This window comes from Equus caballus, chromosome 13 (assembly GCF_041296265.1).
Source record: "Equus caballus isolate H_3958 breed thoroughbred chromosome 13, TB-T2T, whole genome shotgun sequence".
NCBI classification, from domain to species: Eukaryota; Metazoa; Chordata; class Mammalia; order Perissodactyla; family Equidae; genus Equus; species Equus caballus.
In genome coordinates, this window is record NC_091696.1 from 11,191,409 (window position 1) to 11,215,124 (window position 23,716).

General features: G+C 53.2%; 1 protein-coding gene across 19 annotated transcripts in view; it reads left to right on the top strand.

The window, feature by feature from the left end:
* The window catches only part of CUX1 (cut like homeobox 1), a 368,724-nt gene that overhangs the window by 261,374 nt on the left and 83,634 nt on the right, over positions 1-23,716 (top strand). For 12 of the 19 annotated variants that reach the window (XR_011424601.1, XM_070231696.1, XM_070231690.1 and 9 more), the window contains 3 exons: positions 2,308-2,356; positions 12,436-12,540; positions 19,303-19,491. Coding sequence is in view for 17 of the 19 variants with exons in the window: in XM_070231696.1 (XP_070087797.1) it covers positions 2,308-2,356; positions 12,436-12,540; positions 19,303-19,491 (343 nt within the window). In the remaining 2 variants the exon portion in view is untranslated. The remainder of the gene's footprint in view (positions 1-2,307; positions 2,357-12,435; positions 12,541-19,302; positions 19,492-23,716) is intronic. The other 7 variants (XR_011424602.1, XM_070231689.1, XM_070231698.1 and 4 more) reach the window with 1 other exon arrangement.

Below are 23,716 nucleotides of genomic sequence, written 5' to 3' on the forward strand. Positions count from 1 at the left end.
TCCCAGGCAGGGCAGAAGAAGCACTGGAGTGACGAAGATACATTAGCCAGAATCAAAGACGGATGGGGGGCTCAGGTCTCTGCTCACTCAGCCCCGGCCGTGCCCGTCTAACTGCCAAGAGAAAAGGGAGACGTTGTCACCTACTCAGCAGCTTGCATTTCTGTCCTTGTCTTGTACCTTTGTGGCACTAGTAAGGTCTGCAGCAGCCGTGTCTCTAAGTGCCCATACTGTAGCCCCATGCAGGGCCAGGAAACATTCATAGAAGGAATGAATGAGTGAATGAATGATGCCAGTAGCCGGGGAGGCTCGCTGTGGTGTCTCTGGACTTTGTAGACACGCGATGAATAACTGGTTAAAGTTCAAAACTGCACTTAACTTGTTTTTTCATCCTGCTCCCGGTGAAGCTGACACTTCATCAGCAGGTGGTCAAGGGGGCAGCTTTCTGTCCCGGCTGTCAGTTAACCTTTTCTGTTATGTTTAAGACCCTTAACCCTTCTAATGATATTTTTGCCCTTTGTAGTCATTAAACTATCTTTTCTACGGTGCGGCAGTTTTTCCGGGAGATCTGGGAAGTTTCTGAAGGGGATGCTACGCCGAGATGTTGCATATGTAGTTTAGGCCGCCCCCGGCCCACCCCCTGCACCCAGCATTTCACTGCAGAGGCCTCGTCTGGGTGTTTCTCTTAGAAACACTGCCTTCTTCACCAAGTCGTCCTAAAAATAGCTTCGTGTAACTAGGCCATTTTCTGAGTGGTTTCGGACTTGGCTCAGACCAATCGGAAAGCAGGATACTGTTTCAAACAGATAGGTTGAGGCTTGAACCTGAGCACAAGGCGTGTGGCCTTGACTGCGTTTGGGCTGCTGGGAGTTGATAAGACGGCCGCAAATCGGAGTGTGCGCTTAAAAGCTGGAAGAGCCTCAGGGCCACAGGGGGCGCAGGATGCAGCGCAAACAGACCAGCCAGGGCCTGGATACAGTTTGTCCAGCTCTCGGATTGAAGGGGGGCGGTTAGGACCAGAGTGGCGGGTTTCGGGGACAGAAGAACCCTCTAGTCGGGCCTGTACAGATGCCGCAGGCCACCCCAGAGAGGAGACAGGCCCATCGCTGGCAGAACAGGCTGCATTCGGGACTATGGCCTCCAGCCTGACACCAAGCCCTGTGCAGGCACCAGGATGAGGGCTAAGGAGACACACAGGCGGCAGGGGCGAGGGGGCTGCCTACTTCAAGCCACTGGGAGGATTTGGGAAGGGCTGGGGGAGGTAGGAGGTAGGAGGTAAGGTGCCCAGGAGTGGAGGGGCAGACGGCGCAGGTTGAGGCTGTTCTTCAGGGGCCTGCAAGTGTGCGCATTGTCAGAGCCCAGGGCCCTGGGTTGAGTTGTGGGCCAAGGTGGGAGGTGGGCAGGAGGCTCGGTGTAGCAGGGCAACGTGTACAGCCCCAGGGGGCGGGACTGAGTCCCCTAGGCAGCACAGGGGCTCAGGCCCACAGGGAGTGTGGACTCAGGAGGCCCCAGCAGGAGCGAGCCCCAAGCCCCACTGTGGGTCTGTGGCTGCGGCATTCCGCTCCATTTCCGTGGGTGTGCTACACCAGCCTCGGGCTGCAGCCCGCTCAGCCATGGCCTCTGGACAATGGCCATCTTCAGGGCCTGCCTTGAAGGCAGCTTGCACGGGTGAGCTGTTAGAGCCTCTACAGACTTTCGGCATTGACCATGCCCTTCTCGGTAGGACTCTCAGCTTCCCCTCTCTCTCATGATGTTGTCTGTCGGAACCATGTATTTACCTTCACATTGCTCAAGGAAGTAATTTCAAAACAGAAAAAAGAAAGAAAAAGCCCCTGTGTGTGAGCAGGCCAGGTGATGGCCATGAACTCAGGTGCAGACTGAGAGAGACTGCAGAGACCCCCAACCTCCAGTCCCATCCTCCCCTCCACCTTTTCATGGTTCCCTCCGTCCTGGCAAACTTCTCCTCATCCTTAAAAACCCAGTTCACACGACACCTCCTCTGAAGCCTTGCCAACTTCCCTCTCTCTCCTCTGTTTTTCCAATCACTGTTCAGAGCCCTATTTGTCTCTTGGCAGGACACACTGTATTTTATCTTTTTACGGCTCTGCCTCCCTGACAAGATTGGGAGCCCCTTCAAGTGCAGGCAGGCCCTCCCCGCAACACAAGCCCGCCTCCTCCTGGTGGGCAGCAGTGTCTGCACAAAGGTCTGCCTGGCCTGTGTGACTGTGGGTCCCTCTGCTGAGTTTAGAACCGTGGCCACCCCGAGCCGTGTCGCTGCTGACTAACCGCTCTCTCCCTCTCACCCCCCAGGGCCGACGAAATGGAAATGATCATGACGGACCTTGAAAGAGCAAACCAGGTAGGATGTCTGCTGGCTTCAGGCATAACATCGCGTAGCGTAGCCGTGTCTGTCATCTTAGAAAGGCTTCTCTCTGAGTTAGAAGGCCAGTTATTGTATTTTTACGTACAACTGTCACTGTTGACACTTTTTCTGATGTTGTGAGAAATACTTGAAAAGTCCCAGGCCTTGTTTCCTTGGCGGAGCCCTTGATGTGGTCCCGGGATCTCAGGCAGCCCATGGTGAACATCCACTGCAAAGCGGTTACTTTGTTTTCTTTTTCTTAATCCGTCTCTTCCATATGCGCCCCTGTTCCCATGGCCGGCATTGTGCTATAGAGTTTAGACCAATGAGTTAAGTCTGGTCTCTGCTTCTGATGTGTTGAAGCCACTGGCTCTGGCGAGGGCTGCCAGCTGATGGCTCCCCCCTGCCAGCTGACACTTGGTTGTCACAGATACCTTGCAGAAAGGACCCAGCACAGAAAGTGTCTGGCACAAAATAGGCACACAGCATTGGGTGGCTTACTCAGCTGCCTGGAAAATTCGGTCACTCTGCAGAACCCCTTCCCGACCAAGGACTCGGAGAACAGCAAAACATTTTGCTTTAGCAAATGGTACTGCTTCTTTGAAAAGAAAAAGGTCTCCCCGTTTCTTTTCTATGTTTGCGGGGAGAAGCAGCCGAAGCGGTGACGTGTTTCTCAGCCCCAGAAGGTCACAGGCTGTGGCCTCTCCCCACTCAGCTTCACAGCTGGGCAGCCACAGGCCCAGGAAAGCTTCGTGCTTTGCCTCAGGTGGCCCAGCCAAGCACAGACCCCATGGGATGGAAATCCTTCTTGGACCTGTGGTCTCAGCTTGTCACCTTGCGAGAGTTCCACAGGGCACCTGCCCCTTGGCTGGCATCGCTTACCTAGATGTTGGCCCTTGCTCAAGAGAGAGTGTCCTCTTTCGTTCTTTGGCCAGTAAAGGCGTCCTGAAGTGTGACTGAGAGACGAAAGTCACTTCGTGCGTAGGAGTGATCATGGCACAGGCCGATTTGTTTTTAAGGAAGACTTTGGGTTCAGTGTTGCCCACTCAGACTCAGCACTGAGGATCCGGCCTGCGCCCCGGGCGGCGCTCAGTGGAGACATGTGGAACGCATGCCCTGAAGCGGCGTCGTTGGGTGTTAGCTGTCCTCGTGCCGGTACCAGGAGCTGACACTTCCTGGGGAGCTTCTTTTGTGCCTGGCTCTTTTCTGAGCCCTTCACGTGAACTGAGTCCTGCAGCCTCACCACAGCCCACTGAGTCAGTGCTGTTGGGGTTCCTGTTTTACAGAGGAGGAAACTGAGGCCAGTGGCTGGTGGGTGGCAGAGCCAGGACTAGAGCCTGGGCTCTTCCCCACACTTGGAAACAGGGACGCAGAGCAGGGCCTCACTCTGCCTTTCTTTCCAACCGTCCTGCTCCCCAAATGCACGCGTCCACCCAGCTCCTTACAGTAAAGCACTACTCCTTCACTCACGAAGGCGCGTCAGGTTTGTTTGCCTTAGTCATGCCCCGCATGACAACTTGATCATAGATCAGTACCACGTAGCCTAGGTCTGTGGTAGGCTGTACCATCGAGGTTTGTGTCAGGACACGCTGTGATGTTCGCACAACAGCGACATCGCCTAACGATGGTTTCTCAGAACGCATCCCCATCGTCAAGCTCCGCGTGACTGTGTTTACTAAATTGCTTTGCATCGGCCCCTTCGTTTTCACTCAGCACTGCTCAACTCTGCAGAGACCTTAACTTAGAAGTAGTTGCTACAAGTTACTCTGCCACATGATTGTCATTTGGGTTCCTGAAATTTCCACCCGCGCTGTCTCCCCCAAGGTCCGCCGTCGGCTGCCTCCCCTTTTGAAGGCACTTTGGAGCAAGCTCTGGTTTGTTAAATCGACAGCCTCATCCTGTGCCGATCAAGGGCACCTTCCCCGAGGCAGTCCCCAGGGGCTGAAGAAGTTTGGCAGAGTCCCCCTGGGGGATCTGGTCCTAGGAGACACCAGGCAGGAAGGTGCCACCTCTGAAGTGACACTGAGCTCAGGTCTCGACTCGGTTCTTCCTGGCCGTGTGGCCTTGGGCAGGTCTCTTAACCACTTACGTTTCTTTAAAAAAAGGAAGGTGAACTTTGCAGACATATGCTAAAGAGAAATAAGCCAGTCACAGGAAGACAGAGGCTGCGATCCCACCTGGACGAAGGGCCTAGTCTAGTCAGACTCACAGCGACAGAAAGTAGCTTGGTGGGGCCAGGGGCAGGGGTGGGGGCGCGGATTGGTCAGTGGGGACAGAGTTTCAGTTTGGGAAGATGAAAACATCCTGGAGATTGGTTGCACAGCAATGTGAATATCCCTAACACTAGTGTACCGTACCCTTAAAGATGGTTAAGATGGTGTACCTTATGTTGTGTGTATTTTACCATAATTTAAAATTTTTTTATTTTATTTTTTTAAGCTTTTTTTTTTTTTTGAGGACGATTAGCCCTGAGCTAACTACTGCCAATCTTCCTCTTTTTGCTTAGGAAGACTGGCGCTGAGCTAACATCCATGCCCATCTTCCTCTACTTTATATGTGGGACGCCTACCATAGCATGGCTTTTACCAAGCGGTGCCATGTCTGCACCCAGAATCCGAACCAGCGAACCCCGGGCCGCTGAAGCGGAACATGCGCACTTAACCACTGCGCCACCGCACTGGCCCCTGATTTTTTTTTAAATGAAAGAGAGAAATGGATGGAGGGAATGATAACTAGTACTTCCTCTGTAAGATGGCTTTGAGGATTAGAGATAAAATGGCTGGGTAAGAAATAGGTGTTTAAGTCAATGTTAGTTTACAGTTGCTAAAGAAGCGCAGATTTGGTGGGGGAATTGGAGAGTCTTGCTCCAGGGAAATGCAGCCTGGCGGGGCTGAGGGGAAGAATAGGAGAGTTCTAACCAACAACTCAGGGTGAGTTAATAGCCCGATATGGCGGCCAGAAGAAATTAATGCGACCTCAGGCTACATTAATAGAAATAGAGTTTCTAGAATGACGGAGGTGGTGGTTCTGCTCCAGTCTGCAGCACTTGGTCCCTGCCCAGGGAATTATAATTGATCCTGGAAACCACAGTGTAAGGAAAACAGGGATCTAGAGTGCATCAGGGGCCACTCCACGGCCAGGATGGGGAAGAGACCCTAACACAATAGAAACCAGGAGGTTTGGGGACACTCCCGATCTTTGGGGAGCAGGGAAAGAAGACAGAGGGACTTGACACCAAGCACCAGAGGAATAAGTTCAGGAAGTTGGGATGTTAAAAGATGAGAATGGGGAAGGGCTAGGGCGAGGACGTTGTGAAGTCTGTCCTTGTTGCTCTCCAGGGCTGGCCACGGGAAGGCGTCGGGCTTTCTCCTGGCCGAGCACAGAGGCTGGTGGGGGGGAATTAGGCCCAGTGTAGAGCAGCCGGCTCTGGGTTCTGGCTCTCCACAGGTGCCCAGGACTGCCTCCAAAGGGAGTGAGCTCCCTGGCACCAGAACTGAGCAGGCAGATGCGGGCCAGCCATTGCGGAGGGTCTGAGATGGGGGATCAGGCACAGAGTGAACAGAAAGAGGGACTAAACTCAATGACTCAACAGGCCAACGAGGAGAACTCCCCAGGTGGGCATGCGGAGGATGGTGTTGCGGGCAGGCGTGGAAGGGCACGGTGAGCTCTGCCGTGAGTTTCCGGGCCATTCCGTAAAGCTAGTGTAGGGAGGTGCAGGCTGGGAGAGTGGGCCCGAGGGAGAGGGTCTAGCCAGGTTTGGGGCCAGCGTTGAATGTCCGGCTCCTGCCTGGAGGACCTCATTCTGAGAGCAGTGGAGAATCACGGGTGGGAGTAAGGCTTCAGATCTGTGTTCTAGAAGGATCACTCTGACGAAACATTGGAGGACGGATGGGAGTGGGAAGACCGGAAGCAGGAGGGCAGTAAGCAGCTGTTGTGATAGATCAGGGCAAGGACGAGGCGGTCCCAGTGGAGGGGGCGGAGGCGGGCTGGGCAGAGGAGGTTCCAAGGTAGCTGCACGCCTGCGCAGGCGCAGCCAGACATCTGGTTCAGCCGCCTTCCCCATCAGGGGAAATCCCCAGGAGGAGCAATTTACCAGTTCGTTGGCATATAACATTACTTTTGCACTAGGTTTATAGTCAGAATGTTCTTCCGAGACCTGAAGCTCTGTTTTATTGCTGAAGTACTGTGTTTCTGTTGGGGAGAATGGAAGAGCAGTCAGCGACTGTGGATTAGGGCCCGGTCCCCTTTACACCTGCGTGCTAAACGGCACTGCACTTGCATTAAAACGCGCTGTCTCAACTGGAGAAAGTAAAGGTTCAGAACTTCTGAGACTCCATGGGAAATAAGAAGCCACAACTCTGCAGTCTGCTCCACACGAAACCCTGGCCGCGGCTCCTCTGGCTGCGCCGGCGCCTGCCCCTCCTCAGAGCGGCTGTGACTTGAGCTGCCGGGGCGCTCAGCCACAGCAGCGGCGGGAGGAAGGCCTTCCGCTGAGTGGGCCTCCCGCCACTAGCCTGTCTAGTCCTTAAGGAGATGGCACTAACGGAGGACCCTTCAGGTTGACGTGCAGTTGGAAACCGCAGTTTCACTTTGGCGAGGAGGAGGAGCCAAGTATAGAGAGAAACGCAGCGAACGAAAAGAGCTCCTAGCAAGGTGTGGCATTTTCTTGGACCAAGGTTCCATGGGGCGGAAGGACAGGTTCCAGTGCCACATCTCCCTCTCCCGGCCCTGTGGCCTGGAGCAAATCTCCAGTCTCCCCGCGTCTGTTTCCCATCTGCAGAATGAGGGTGTAATTCACACGTCTGTGGAGCCCCCACTCATCGAAGCCCCCATTCATTCAACAAATCGTTCTGAGCACCTGCTGGATGTGGTCCATCCAGGCTGGGCCCTCCTAGGTGCTGAGGAAGTCCTGGTTTCACCTGGCTGAGTCCGGGGCCCCTTTCCCCAGGGCAAGCCACGCGTATGTTTCTGGTTACTCTTTGGGTCTCCTGGAAGGCTTAGGTTTTCCAGGGAATGAATTGGGCTCCCAGCCCAGCTCAGGCGTGCCAGCAAGGCCTGGAGAGAGCCCCTGGGGCCCCCGTGGGAGGCCTTTGTGACAGGAGAGGTAGGGACAATTGCTCTTCTGGCTTTCCTGAAATTGTGACTCAGGTTGTGACAAGCAGTGTTTATATGAGTGGCGTGGTGCCGTTCCAGCTTTCAGCCTGGCCGACCTCAGAAAAGAATTCAAATCAATGTGCGACAAGTCCCCAGAAACACAGGCAGTGGGTCTAAATGGGGACTTTGATCACCAGCACAGGGCCAGCTTGGGGCACATGGCAATAAATTTCTTGGCAAACATTTCTGACCTCCCTCCTGCAGAATCGCTGGAGCGGGCTTGCCTCTGGGATTCGAGCTGTTGTCTGGAGCCGCACGTGGGTATTGCTCTGGAAGGACGACCAGAAGCTGGCTGTGCACTTTCCAAAGCGATGGAGGCGGTTCCATTGGGAGGGCCGTTTGCTGGTCTTTGTAGTCTTGCTCCTCTTGTCTCTCTCCGTCCAGTGTGCAGGGCCTTGGGGGAGCAGGTCGTAGGGTTGTCCCCGAGAGCTTGCCTTCTCCTTGCAGTGGTCCAAACGTGGTGTTATTTGTCCTTGAGGAGCATGGTGGCCAGAAGAATGGCCCCTAAAGATGTCCACATCCCAACGCCCACGAGCTGTGAATATGTTCACTTACCTGGCAAAGAGGAATTAAGGCTGTCACTCAGCTGACCTTGAGATGGGAGATTGCCTAGGGTTATGGGGTGGGCCCTGTGCCATCACCAGGGTTGTTAGAGGCAGACAGGGAGGCAGAAGAGTCACTGTCAGAGGGATGTGCTCTAAGAAAGATTTGACTTAGCCACTGCTGGCTTTGAAGACAGAGGAGGGGGCCACGAGCCAAGGAGTGCGGGCGACCTCTAAAAGCTGGAAATAGCAAGAAAATAGGTTCTCCCTTAGAGCCTCAGAAAGGAACGCCGCCCTGCTGACACCTTGATCTTAGCCCATTACAGACTGCTGACCTCCAGTACCATAAGATCATCAATTTGTGTTGTTTTAATCCACTCAACTTGTGACATTTTTCAGCCTTAGGAAAGTAATATAAGGAGGGACTGACCACCTGCTAACAGACACGTGTTACTAGCCAAGTCCCACCCTGGAAACTATGGGTCCACCTAGGGGGACAGCCCGTTGCCAGCTCACATGGCTGTAGTCGGTGGAGGAACTTGCCCATCTCGGGTGTCCCCGAGCCTGGGTTTTCATGGCCACACCTACAGAGCGGACAAGAGACAAAGTCTAGGACCACGTTGGGCAGGAGGCTGGATCAGAGACACCACCACCATCATATAAAACCAGGGACCCAAAGGCCACACCTTCAGTGGGTAAACTGGGAAGAAGCTCGCTCCATAGGGGCGATGGGGAGGATGCCCTTGGTGCTGGGCAGGAAGAAAACTCAGCCACCTCTCCGTGGATCTGGGACCTGCGTTTTACACCAGCCTGTGACCGGCCCCCCAGCCCTCCAGTTGCCCCGAGGCCCTGCCTTCGCCTCCTCTGGCCACCCCACCCAGCCAGGCTTGTCCTCCACACTGTATGAACCCAATTTGTCAGACTTTAAGGTCTGGAGCCAGCTGTCAGCATCCTGTATGCTCATTCCAATGTGTGCTCCTTGGGGACTGAGAGGAGGGGAAAGCCTTCCTTCACTGTCCTTCCCAGGCCTCCCAGGAGACCTTGAGGAGTGCGAGGGTCCCCTGTTGGAGGGGCCTTCCTGTAGGAGGAGGTGACACCGCGGGCCCACAGTTTGGCTGCCCTTCCTGACACGAAAAGCTCACCTGTGACTGTTGGGCCAGCCGGTGTCACGTGGGTGGGAGTCATCACTGCTGTTTGCTGGCTCGGCTCTAACGGAGGAATTCTTGAACCAGTTTCACCAGCCACTTCCTGCCCCCCAGGTGACTGCTGAGGGAGCTGGAGTTCAACCTGGAGACCAGCTACAGTCTCTCGTAATTTCCCCACAAAAGTTTTCCATTTTAAGGGGAAGAAAGAGTAATGACCACCAGAGGTAGCACATGTCAGAGGGCTTACTACTACTACTAATAATGTCCAGGCCCCCCGACACCACACGGTGGGCACTTGGCTTACGTTGTCTCCTTGGTCCTCAGTCGTCCTGCAAGGCGGCTGTTTCTATCTTTGCGGCCAGAGTTACTGCCAGAGTGGAAGCAATAGCCTCATTCATTCATGTGCCCGCCCTCTTTACTTTCCCTGTGCTTCCAGCATTTACTCACTTCTCAGAAAAGTACAGAGAGTAAGCAACAGCCAGCAAGAGAAGTCTCTCAGGAGAGCCGCTGGGCTTGGCAAAGCGCTGTTCTCATCGTGGGGCGGCTGCTGAATCACACTCGAGGCTGCTGCCAGCTGCTCGCAGAGCCCTGGCCTTGGTCCCCAGGCTCTGCGTCTGCAGGGACAGGGATGGGAGGTTCGAGGCAGCTCATCAGTGGGAACAGGGAGTTGGGTGTCCCACGGCAACCATAGCTCTGTCTGGGGGTCCAGATCAGAAAACAGCACCAGAGCTGTCCACCTCCTGTCATTGATTCCAGGGCCAGAAATAGAACTTCATCTGGTTGGCCTGTGGCCATCAGGAAGATGGGAGAACCTGGCAACGGGTGATGCATGGTGCTGACCTGGCACAGCATCCCGTGCCTCCTGCCTCAGGTGCCCACAGCAGGGCCCAGTGTACAGCTACAGAACCAGTCCGCCCCAGCTGCCTGCCAGCGTCCAGTTCCCGTCCCTCCTTCACTGCTCTCAGGCCTGTTCTTATTTTTAATTATTCTGCTTTGTGGATGTTTAGCGGCACAAACCACTTCCACTCATTTTGTTTGGTTTTGTTTTCGAGGTACTCAGGGTATAAATCCTAAATAAATAGTATAAATCCTAAACAATCAGAAAGTGGCGCCACAGTAACTGAGTCAAGCCAAACGTAGTAAAAGGCTGTGACCATGATGGACAGGCCACGGGGTGACTGTATGTGAACTCGGAAACCGAGTGAAGTGCAGGAGCTCTGGAGAAATTATGCAAACCGAGGGTAGTCAGCAGCAGCTAGATCCCTGCCTCTGGGAGCCGTCTGCTCTGGCTGGCTGGCTGAAGGCCCGTGGGAGATCCTGGTGGTGAACCCACTGCCGGGGCCCAAGCCCAGTGGTTCCAGAACCCCTCAGAGCCAGTGTGCCCAGGTGGGATGGTGATACTGCCTCGCTGGGCTGCCAGAACAGCTGCTCCACCAAACTAAGAAATATTTTTCCTAGTCAGAGACTAGAAATGTCAAAATACACCTTATTCCTGGCAGAGTCATGGAGATTTTATGCCCAAGGGTTTAGCTAGCTGGAAAGAGAAGAGTAAACTTTTCAGAAGTAGGACATGATTATCAGAAAAATGTGGCGTGGCACATCTGGAAATAAACTGGGGGATACCTTTTTCGCTGAAGAGGAGACCTTCCTGCAGTTGGCATGAGCCAGAAGTCACCCTGCCAGCCTCACCATGCCGGTCACATTGCCACCTTTCCTGACAGGGGCTTTCAGATTCTGTTTGGAGCAGAGAAGGGGGGGAGGTGGCTGCTGGGGCACAGACAGGCCAGGCGCCGTGGGAATTAGGTTGAGTGCGATTCCAAGAGCCCCTGGAAAGGCAGGGCAGGTGGCTGCCAGCACCCCCTGGGCAGAGGGAACTGCTGTTAGGAATATCCTAATTGGTCTGTATGCAGAGCCCACGGCATTGCCCGCCACCACAGCATCGCTCAAGGCTGCCAGCCCAGGCCTCCCACAAGGGGACTGGTCAGCGAGAGCTGGTGCAGGCCAACTTCTTGTTTCTCTGTTTCAGTTCTGCCTTAGCAATTAGTAGACACATGCTGTCACACCACAAAATAAGGCCCCACACGATAGCCCTGCTCACCCGGGCTTTCCTCGTCCATCTTTTCTATTAGCGGAATGTAAGTCTGGTGCAGAAGAAGCACATTACTTCTCAGAGCGCATGTGCCCAGTGTCAGTTAGCTCCCGCTTTGCACCCATCTTAGATTTCGTCTCCATCATAGTCGTAACGTCAGGACAAGCCATTAAGAAAACACTTCCAAGTGAGTTCTGTGTACAGTGTCGGTGTTCGTCTTCGCAAGGTCCCCGAGAGGGAGACGGTGTTCCCATTTCAGAGGTGGGAAGGTGGAAGTGTATTTAGGTCACTTGCCCTCGCCCCTCTGTTCCTAGATGCCCATCTCCTGCCCGCTGCACCACAGTGCCCCCTCGGGTGCGGGCACTGGAGTGACTGATTCTCGCCGTCCAGCAGGAAATCCTGGTTTGCTGCACAGTGGCGTTGGTTTCCTTGTCCAGGAATTACAGGCAAATAATGGAAGCATCCACTGATTGCTCTCGCAGCTCCTTCTTGCAGTCGGCTCCATTCCTCTTCACCCCCAGGGGCCTGGGCGCCCCTCCTGCCTGTGGCCCCAGACCAGCCCAGCGGGCTGGAAACGCCAGCATCGGCGTTAGAAAACTTTGTCGGGTGAAGGGTTAAATATGTTGAAATAAGCCTGGCCCTCACAAAAGAAGTGGCATTTACACCCTGTACATTTATGGAAATACTTGCTGGAGGAAAACAACCACAACATTGTGCGTGTTTTTAGGAAGAGAATGGCCAGAGTGTCTTTAATTCACTGTTCACCCGTGAGAATTACTCCCAGGAGTAATCCTGCAATAAAATCTTCTTGGTCTATGAGAATAGAAAGAAATTGAATCAAAAGACTCTATTTCCACTTGTATTTATTCAGTCTGGGAAATTCAGTGGGCCGGAGCATTAGTATCAGCAGGGGATTTCTTGCTCCTAGCGTTAAATTACTGTCATAATCGCTCAATTATTTCTTCCTTGTACTGTTTAAAATAAAAATCCATCACATTCTATGTTTTTTTCTAGCATTTATTAGCTTGAGTGTTTAGGAAAATCAATTATAGTCAGTCAGGCATGAATTGATGAATGTTCTTGTAATAATTGTCAGTTGTTAAACTGAATGTACTTTCTCTTTCCACCCCTTTTCATTTCCTTCAGAGGGCAGAGGTGGCTCAGAGAGAGGCGGAGACCTTAAGGGAGCAGCTCTCGTCAGCAAACCACTCTCTCCAGCTGGCCTCGCAGATCCAGAAGGCGCCGGACGTGGTGGGTAGCCCGGGCCTGCGGGCACTGTCCGCCTCGCATCTGTACCTCTGTGTCGCAGCCGCTTGCTTCTTGTGCTTTATAACATCCCTTTTTGGGCTCATCTTTTAAACAGAACTGCTGTCTTGGTGGGGAATGCTTTTAACAATTTGGGGATGGAGCTTGTTGGAGTCCAAGCAAGAGCTTTGCTGTTTAGGCCTCGATGCTACATGGTCAGCGTGACGCCCACCCAGTGGAGAGGTGGAGGTGGGAGACTCTGTCACAAGTGGGCGTCTTCCCAGCTGGCAGAGGGGTAGAGATCTGAAACCGGAACAGGAAAATTAGAGGTTTGGTCTACTCCTGGATGTGTCCTTCCGGGGTGAGGACCAGCTGGTGATGCACAGGGAGGGCCAAAGAGGTCGTCACACAGCCCCCGCGCCCTGAGGCTGCGTCGTAGCCGGACTCTCACCGGAAGTGCCAGCATTCAGGAGCAGCGAGGCACACATCTCGGTCCTTTTGCCTTTTGATTTTTCTAAGATTAACAAAAACTGCTCTTAGCCGGAACTTTCCCAGCTCGATCAAAGCAGCTTTGAACTATTGGGTTCCAGACTCTTTCCTTCAGTGCTGTGCAGTGAGGAGCAGCATAGTAGCTAAGAGTGGATATAGGAGCCAAACCCCGGGGTTCAGACCCCAGCTCTGCAATTCATCAGCTCTGTGACTTTGGGCCAGTGGCTTTGCCTCCCTGAGTCTCAGTTTCATCATCTGTAAAATGAGTTTTTGCGAGGGTTCAGGAAATCGTTACGAGCATAGTGCCTAGAGCGAGGCCTGACACATAGTCAGTCCTCAGTAAACCGTGGCAGTTACTCTTAGTGTGGTTGGCATCATTATCTCTGAGCTTGGAGCGCCCAGGTTGAAGCTCAAGTCCATCACTAGTTCACTTACAACCTCAGGTAATTAAACTTACGAGGCCTCAGCTTCCTGGCGTGCAGAGTAAGGAGTGACTGATCTGAGGTCTTCGGCTCTGCCAGCCTGTGATGGGTGAACTGCACTTGTAGGCGTCCTTTTATTCAACAAGGAAATGAAGAGCCCTTGCCGCGTGCCAGGACCGTAGTGGACCCTGGGAGAGCAAGGAGGGGTGAGCCGGGCGCTCCGCAGAGAGCATAGTCCAGTCGGACCCTTGCTGCTGTCAGAAGTCCACATGTCGGTTTGATGGCCGTATTCCACCTAACTCGTGAAGCGAGGTATCGTTATTTCTTTATACAGATGGGGAAATGGATGTCAGCCCCTCGCCCCACAGCACTTGGCTCCAGTGGCCAAGCCAGGACCCAACTGGGGCCCTCTGTCACCCCAGACCAGGACTTACAAATTATTCCCCAGGAATGAATCGAAAGCAAAGTTTTAGTGTTAAGAACCCTTTTAAGAATAGATTTTCAGTCCGGCCTGGTGGCGCAGCAGTTAAGTTAGCACATTCCGCTTCTTGGCGGCCCGGGTTTCGCCGGTTCGGATCCCAGATGCAGACATGGCACCGCTTGGCACACCATGCTGTGGTAGGCGTCCCACATATAAAGTAGAGGAAGATGGGCACGGATATTAACTCAGGGCCAGTCTTCCTCAGCAAAAAGAGAAGGATTGGCAGCTGTTAGCTCAGGGCTAATCTTCCTCAGAAAAAAAAGAAAAAGAATAGATTTTCATTTTCTTTCTTTAAATTAACATTAAATAAAACATAATTTAAGGGATCAGCCTGGTAGCGTAGTGGTTAAGTTCACATGCTCCGCTTCACTGGCCCTGGGTTCACCGGTTCGGAACCCCAGGCATAGACCTACACGCTGCTCATCAAAGCACGCTGTGGCAGCATCCCACATACAAAATAGAGGAAGATTGGCACAGATGTTAGCTCAGGGCCAGTCTCCCTCACCTAAAAAACAAAGAAAAAACATCATTTAAGTGTTTCTGAATATAAAGGAAACGTTTTTATTTAAGGAACCATCACAGCATTCATACTTAATGGACTCTGGTTTTATTTTTACCTGAAACGTCCGCTTGGCTGTGTCACCATCCCCTCATCCGAGTTTACTGGGAGTGGACCCAGCCCCAAAGCCAAGGCAGGAGGAATCCGTCGAGGATGGAGTCGGTACGGCCTCTCCCGGCCTCTCTGGTTGCTCCTGGTCCTCCAGAGAGAGCCGTCCATCCTAACATGTCTACACGGGGCTCCTGAGCTCAGTGTTTTGCTTGAAAGGGTTCCTGGCACCATCCTGGACTGGAGCAACCAAAACATTTCAGAAGGAAATGAATGTTTTTGCAGGTAGAGTAAGTTGTGGGTCCTCGGGGTGCTTAAACACTTCATCATCGGCTAAGTGCAGTGTTTACATGGCTCCGGTTCGCTCTGCCAAGAGCCGCCCTGCCAGGCCTCCCCTCGGTGTGCATTCCCACATAGTCAGTCAGCTCCAGCGCCAGCCCCAGCGCCAGCCAGGCAGGAGCAAACAGAGGAAACTGGGCCAGCAGGAAAATGTCTGTTGGGCTTGGCTGACCAAGCTCGGCAGAGAAACAGTGGAGTCTATAGATTTAGCAAAGGCCAAAGAATCCACTGGATGTCTTAACGGAATTGCCGGTTCGGGAAGGCAGCCGCCTCTCGGCGAGCTCCTGCTCTGCATCAGGGCTGTGTTGGGGCTTCATATGGTTGTCCCGTTTCTGCCTCCTGACACTAATTCGTTAGAGGTAGGTTGTGTCACCATCATTTTACAGGTAAGGGAACAGGCTCAGTGGAGTTCAGTATTTTGCCCAAGGTCACACAGCTAGAAAGTGAGCAAGCTGGAATTTTTACCTCAGTCTGCCTGTTCTTAAGTCTAGTCTTTTTCACCCACATCGAGCCACCTCTCCTTCACGGGCATTAAATAAGACCAGATGTATGCAGGTCCTTTGTCACGTATGTACAGACAAATATTAGTTCAGGCCTCTGGGCCACCACGCCAGGCCACCTTCTTGAGCCCCAACAAACCGTAATATCAGAAAATACACCTCTGTGCCTGTCTACCAGGTGAGTCTCAGGTAAATACTGGATAGCATCCAGCTGACTTTGGCCACTTGATGTTGGCAGGGATAGAGGGGCGAAAAGAAAAGGAAGTAGCACCAAGGCTCCCACTCCCTGGCCCTCCCAGCCGGGTAGCTAAAGGAGGACCCGCCTGGACTTCAGGTTGTCTCTCTCAGGCTGGGGCCCCGGGCGTACCATCGGGTCACCCTCAGCTTCCCTCGATTGCGTGGCGCTCTTGCAGCTCGTTCATATTTCATGTGGAAAGGGCCACAGGACAGGAGAGATCAGTATCTTGCGTGTTTCAGCCTCGGTGGGAAGACTCATGTCAGTTATGCAACTCGTGATATTTCACGCGCGCTCGTTCAAAGGGACGAAACTGAATGGGAGGCGGCAGCAGTAACTTCTGATTTCACCTTCATTTTCCCTTTGGAAAAAGACCCCTCCAGTTTCTTACCGTGTCTTTAGGCGTACGGAAGCATTCCCACGTGGCCTCTCCTGGCTCCTGAGCCGTCAGCCCCACCCCTAAGACGCTGCACCCCTGAGGAATGTGGGACGCCCTCAGAGGTCTTGGGAGCCTGGAGCCATGGGAATGTCCCTGCTGGGTCAGACTCCAGGACCTCGTTCTGGCGCCCACAGGGGCCTCTGGTCAGACTTGGGGAAGTCGGTTTCTGTTCCTTCCCTTAGAGGCTTGTCGGAACCAGGGTTCTGCCCCTGAGCCCATCGGAATCACCAGGGCGTCCCTGGGCCTTCCCCAAGCCTCCTGAACCAGTCTCCAGGGTACGGCTCAGGACCCATTTATTTCCGAGAGCCCCCAAGGATTTGAGTTGAGTCCTGAACGGACACGGAGGGGTCAGGGGTCCTGGCCCTCTGAATCATGTACGCCTCCTCATGTGCCATACTTCTCGCCGATGATCCTATGTGAGATGGTTCAGCGTCTGAACTGCCTGGCGCCCACTGCCTGCAGTTTCCATGGTGGCCCTCCTCTCAGCACGTTCGCCCTGTCCACCCTGTTGTACGGTTTCTTCTCTAGCTTGTGCCCATGGACCGAGAGGCCCCGCTCCATGCCCCATGCGTAGGCCTTGCCCTCCACCCGCCGCCCCTTGATCATTTCCCGGCCCTTGTCCGTTTCTCCATTAGTTTCCTGTCGTGTCTTCGCCTCGTGTTTGAGCTGGGTGGGAGCCATGTTTGGACTTAGAGCAGGATGATCTTTTTTAGTTTATTGCCAAGCTCTTGCTGCTTTGGGGCGTATTTCCCACCTCATCTAGTTTATGCCAGACACGAGTGATTTTTGCTATGTTCTGAATGAGGACTCAGTGGCCCAGGTCCCTGAGAGGAGGCTGATGAGCCAATGTCACCCGGTCAGCCTGTGACCAGGCCAGACTGGGCCCCAGGAGTCAAGCAGATGCCCTCTGGGACTGCCCAACCCCAGCCCCATCATCTCAGCACCGAGAGCTGTTGTTTTTAGATGTGTTATTTGAACTACTGGCCCCGGGTACAGTAACTCGCACTTCCCGTTTAAAACCCCAGATCATTTTTTGGCTGGTTTTATTCTCTTTCCCTAAGAGCACTTTTAACAGTTTTTATGGCTGGCATCCCTCAGGTGGGAAGACTGATGAAATGAGTTAAATTAGATAAGTGGCTCCGTCTGTACCCACCGTGAGACCAGCCTCCAGGACAGCACCTCCATGGTGTCCCCTTCCTGCTGCCCCAGGCCTGCCACCGCAAGTCCAGGCACCTCTGGCCGCCCTTCCAAGTGCTCACCGCCAGGCGCCAGCGTTGCCCGCTCCTTTTCCACCTGACCTCTCAGCATCGGTCACTCCTTTGTCATGCCCTGCTCCCTGCCCCTTCCAACCTCTGTGCCCGTCTGTGTTGTCCCCACCCCGAAATGGAGTCCCTTCCTTCCGACGAGATCCATGGCCCTTTCCTGCTGTGTCCTTCCCTCCCTCCTCAGGACCCAGCTCCACATGCTTCTCGTTCTTCCCTGGCACCGCTGGGAGGACTTGCCTTCGGTCACCGTGGCTCCTGACCTTGGTCCCAGCTGGTGTTGGGACCAAGGGTGGTGCTCTCCAAACTCTGTGGTGAAGGACAGTTTTGTTTTGATTTTTTTAAATTTCTAATCTGTTGCAGACTGATAGTTTTATAAAAAACAATAAAAAACGTCACAGCAATGTTGAATTGCTATAAAAATCTCTAAACACTTACTCTTAACTTCTGTACTTGTCTCACTGTGTACTGGCAACGGTTTGTGAGTTGGCACCAGGCCATGGAGCACACTCTGAACAGAACTGGTCTGGACAGCATGTGCCCTTTAAATAAGCCAGTGGGAAGATGCTCACTGGGCCCTGGGGCCAAGAGCAGATCTGCCAGAAGTCAGGAGAAATGAAGAATTATTCTACAATACTGTACAAATCAAAGCAGCAGAAAGGAGTCACTTCTTTGTGCAACAAAACTTTACATTCTTAAATGGCAAAGGCCTTAATTTCCCAGGAGGGAGATGTGAAAAATTATTTCCCAGGGTGACTGGCTGTCCCCAGGGTTAAAACCCAGTGACAAGCACATCGTGTGTGGAATGGCACGGCTGTGCCTGCCAACTGGGGCTGTGGCTGGCACCCTCCCCACCCCAGTACAGGCAAGATGGAGCCGGGAAGCGGGGCACTTCGGGGGGCTGGCAGCGAGGAGATGCCATTCTATGCGGGGGTGCGCGCTGCCCCCAGGCCTCTGCTGTCGCAGAGACCCCTGCAGTCCTGTCCTCCCCGTCCCCACTGGTCATGCCCAGAAGAGCATCCACCTCGCAGAAAAGTTTCTAGAATTGTTCAGGAGCCATAAGTACTTTTAAAACTTGAAAAAAGTACTATCTTAGTCCTTGGGAAGTGGAATTAGAGATTTGACTTTTTTTCTAATACCTTTTCCTTGTTTTGCATATTTTCCAAAGTGAGTAAATTAGGGGGAGTGGGGAGTAACTTTTTTAAAACATCAATTATCATTAGAGTTCCTAAAGCAAAGGAACCCCAAATATGCATCTTCCACATCTTTTAACTTTTTTTTTAAATGCTGACCCTAAGAATCAACTTGTCAAATAACATCTCCGTGTCGAGATAACTTAGTCACGAATCGAAAGGACATTGAATCCCACCTTATGTTAGAAAATCCGAATGCTTTGGAACATTCCAGGCGCCCTCTTCAGAGCCTTCCTGTCTGGCGTTGCCCTGGCCTGAGCCCTCGTCCCCCAGCCATCAGCAGGGCCCTTTCTGTCACCTTCAGATCTTCGCTCAGATGTCACTATCCCAATAAGGCTTTTCCTGACCATCTTATTAAAAACCCTGACTGTGTCTCCTGAGTCTGACCCCACGGCCCCTCCCTGCCTCGGTTTTTCTGTGGCACTTACTACCATCCTACACACTTTATCCTACTAATGAAGGTGTTTAATGCATCTCACCCACCGTGCCCCATCCCACTGGCTGGGAGCCTTGGGGAGATGGGACTCCGTCCTTCTGTTCACTGCTGTGTGGCTGGTACATGTGGGTGCTCAGTAAATGCTGGTTGAATGGACTTACCCAGGTGGCAGCCCACCGTACAGATTGGAAGGCGGTATGGGGAGGGTGGTCAGCGTCTAGGCCAGGCAGAGGCCGGAGGTCATGTCTCCGGGGGCTCAGCGTCCGCATCCTTCCTTCTGCGTGCTTTTGCCTCCGTCACCAGCACAGATAACCCTGAGCCCAGCCCGAGGCTGGTGCAGTTTGTCATTCCTCTCTCCTCCGCAGGAGCAGGCCATAGAGGTGCTGACCCGCTCCAGCCTGGAAGTTGAGTTGGCCGCCAAAGAGCGGGAGATTGCCCAGCTGGTGGAGGACGTGCAGCGACTCCAGGCCAGCCTCTCCAAGCTGCGCGAGAACTCGGCCAGCCAGATCTCCCAGCTCGAGCAGCAGCTGAGTGCCAAGAACAGCACCCTCAAAGTAAGGGCGCCCGGGGGCCTGCGGACGGGGGAGGGCTGGACGCAGGCACACCCCCTCTGCCTTCCTCCGCACACAGCCCTGGAGGGAGCCAGGGTCGGCTGGCACTGTGCTTCTGGTTCCCCACCAAGACCCTGAGCTCTTCGGTGGGTCCCTCCCGCCCCGGCGTCGGGGACATGTGCTGGGTGTAGTGACCATTCAGGAGGCATCATCTTGGAAGTTGTCTTATTTATCCCGCCTTGGCCATTGCATAAGTGTATCTCATTTTTGTGGTCTGCAAAGGTAATGGTTAAAACTCATTCTCTCTTAAAGCCAAAGTGACTGCTTGGGTTTTTCTCAGCCTGGCTCCAGCCATCAACCAAGGTTCTCCCTCCAGTGAGAGCAGTACAAGGAGGCCTGAGGGGCCCTGGCCGTGTCACGCAGGGGCCTGCTGTGTGAGCTCCCTCAGAGCTCTTCCTCGAGGGCAGCAGGTCTGAAACCGACAGCACATGGCAGCCTGGAACCTCTGTGAGGGAGCTAGAGTCCCGGAGCCCAAGGCCGGGGGGTGGCTTGAACCCCTCTCCCAGCTCCTGCCCGGGCGGTACTTTCCTCCTGATTGGCCGTCCCTCGCATGGGGCACTTGGCAGAAACCGCCGTCCTCAGGGCTCAGCCTGGAGAGTCCATGTGCTTCTCGTGTGGGCTGCAGCGGTCGCCCAGCTCACAGGCTGTCTCCAGAGACGTACCTGTAGTCTGACTCCGCTGGCCTTGCCTGGATTTTGGGGCGAGCCGCCAGCAGGAGGACCCAGTGCTCTGCAACTCCGAGAGGAGTGCCGAGAGATGCGCTGAGGGCTTGTCTGTGCCAAGCCTCGTGGGCGGTGCGCCAGGCTGCAGGGACGTCTCTGACCCTCAGGCGTGTGCCGCACACCAGCGGCCTGGAGCGCGGTGTAGCTCTCTGCACAGGGAGCCTGCACCATCTCTTACCTCTCAGGCAGAGTGATCGGCGGCCTCACCAAAAGCTGGTTCCTTTTGGAGTTTCTCATAAATTTGTACCCCAAATTTTTTATTACTTTTTTTTTTTTTTACAAATTATACTTTATTTAAGGTATTTCTAATTTGTTGAAGTTAGTGTGATTTGAAGATTGTCCTGGGACCCTAGATTCATGGTCTGTCAGAGCCAGAAGGGGTTCCTCAGAGGTATCTTGTTTGACGAGGAAGAGACAGGATCCGCGAGGGCGCGGGGCCCCAGCTTCTAGGGCAGACTTGCCCGGCTCTGCCCTCTCTGCTTGGCCCGAGTCATGGCCGCTCGGGCCTCCTCCTGCCCCTGCTCAGCGTCCGTTTGTGGAGTGCGTGAGTGAATGAGTGACCGATGGGTAGATGACTCTATACTCAATAAAGCCGATCAAAGTTAGTTGTAAAAATGTCAGGACAACTTTTTCTTATGTAAAGTAATCCTAGAATCCTAACTGGGCCCATTTTAATGAAAAAACAATAGAGCTTTTTCTTCTCAATGCATGACTGTGTTTCTGACCCAGAACAAAGTTTCCAGCAAGTCTGTTCTCTGGCGGCTCGCTGGCCGGGCCTCGCTGCGCTCTCCCCGCCATTTCTCCTTTGCCTCTCTGGGGTGGATGGTGGACTCCATTCACCGGGGGCCCGCGCCCCTCTGAGGAGACCATCCTGCCAGCTTGGGGGAGATGGTTGAGACCTCATCACATTTGTCACCAACCATGGCGTTTATTTCTCCAGTCTCCTAATCTCTCATCAGCCTGCCCAGTGGGTACCAGGACTCGTTTTTTATTTCTAGATTAAATCTAATTTTCTCACTTTATAGCTGTTTTTGACCCTACCAGTGGTGTTATTATCTGATAATTTGCCTTTTTATCCTTTGTTACAGTTAAAGGGTCCCACTCAAATGCGTTCAGCATCTGACTACATGAGAGGGAGGTTGCAGACCTTACATTTTTTATTATAGAGCAATTTCTTCTAAATCTGTTAAGGTTTTAATGTTTGCCTTCACAAAAAATGAAACGCAGTTGCACAAATTAATGTTCTTTGTCCACGTCTTGGGGGAATCCTTTAACACTGCGCAGTTAATGGAACAATTCGGCAATAGTTCTTCCAAAGTTACTGCGCCTTATCTTAATCTGATCTAACAATCAAAACATATCCTCTAGTAACAAGACTTCTCTGATTTTAATTATCTCAACCTCTTGTCGCCGGGAGTGAAGATCTCCTGAATATCGAACTCGCACACAAAAGACATTAGCCTTCCCCAAACGAGGGCGTCTTCTCCCTCGCCCAAAGGAGTAAGGTTAATTGAATGAGATACCTTCCCAGGGCTTTTTTTTTCCTAATGTGTATAATTTATAGTCTCAAATCTAAACTAAGCAGCGATGCAATTATTAGGAAAATATTTTATGAATGAGACCTGTCACATTGGCAACCTGATGCTTTTGTGACAGGGTCTCTGCCCCCGAGGTGCTGGCTGCTCGGAAGGAGCAGGGGGCTGCCCCTGGGCCTCCCGAGGGGCCTTCCTCTCCGCCTCCCTCTCCCACGTCCTCTCTCCCCCGGTCCCCCAGTCTTTTCCTTCTTGGACCGTATCGTCCAGCTTGGGGGGACTCTGGGACGCACTGTGTGGGACTTGAACCAGGATCTCTGTTTGAGGATGCTGCAGCTTCCGGCCCATCTCTCGGCATCTGGGCATTGTGGGTGGTTTTGCCGAGAACATTTGACAGTGGTCTTTGACAAATGCTGACGCGCTTGATGACAGGCACTGATGGGGCAGGGGTGAGGGGTTGGTCTCTCAAGGGCAGAAGGCGTAATGGGTGGTATCTTCGGTCTCAAGCTCAGTGGGGTGTTCTCACCAGTGCACTCTGGTGGCCCACTCTGTAGTGGAATGTATTTAGGGACCAATTGGTTTGCTTTCTCTAGCACCTTGAAACTCCCATCTCTACAACTAATATTTCTTCCCTTCCCTGAGACATCCGATTTGTAATTCTGTGAGGAGAAATTGACAGTGGCTTGTTCACCAGCCTTTCTCTCCCCGTGGTCCACTTTTTCAAGCCAAGTTCACCATAAACGCATCACTGTCCACATACAGTGGTGCATCCCTAACCTTTAAATAGACATCGACACAGGCTCAGAAGTGGGAGATGTTTCTGCCTGCCTAATCTGACAAGCGCTCAAGCACAATGCCACTTGTAGGATAATTCTGGATCCCTAATTAATGAAATAACCCAACTGCCGTGACAGGGCTGCTGTTTTTGATAAGTCTTACTCTGTGGTCTTCTGTTGGAACCTTGAATACAGAGACAGTGTAATTAGGCAGTCACCTCACCACGCTCACTATAGCACAGAAAATAATGCTACCAATGGCTTCAGTTTAAAATGGATATTTATAAGAGAGGCTAGCAGAAGATTGCTGGCCTCCCAGAGGGAGAAATTGTATTTTCTAAAGTTATGCTTTAAAGAGCAGTGCTTCCCTCTGGGTGAGTGAGTGGGCAGGTACTAAGATCACCTGGGAGACTTCCCCAAACTGCCCGTGCCTCCCACCCTTGTACCTTCACCCCTCCTCCTGAGGCTCCCCAGGTCCTGTGGAGCACGCTGTGTCCCTCAGGGCTGGGACAGGAAATAGACTGATCACCGCTTCTCTGGACTCATCAGCACCTTTAATTCTGAACCCTGCCTCTTTGGTGTCGGAAGTGCCCTCAGCCGGCAGTATGTTTACTCTGCGCCAACGCTGCCCTCCATCAAGTTTTAACAAGCATCTCATCGACGTCTCAGTGTGTGCAGCTCTAATGTCAACATCTTATTTGACTCACCATGCCGAGGTTAGGAGAGGCCAGGCCCCGAGTGTCCAGCCTGTGGCACGAGCGAGTTCTAATGTCAGACATCCCGATAGAGAGCTGGGGGTCCGAGCCTCCCGGAGCCTTGTCCTGGCTGGGTCTTGAAGGCACTGTGAGCACAGATTTGAGGAGGGCAAGGGCACAGGAAAGAGATGGATCTACCCGGCAGTGGTGGAGAGGCCCCCAGGGAAAGATCACACTGGAGGCAGTCTTGGACAAACCGAAGGACTCCGTGCTAGGAGCCTCGAGGTCCGTATTGGGGTTGAGGTGGGAGCTGGAGGTCATGAGTGGGTCCCTATAAAATCGCTGTAAACCGGCAGGTGTTACTGGAAATGCTCAGGAGCTAATTCTTTGTGGGAATCTACGATGGGTCCTCTTGCAAAGACACCTGTGCCCCTAGTCACTTG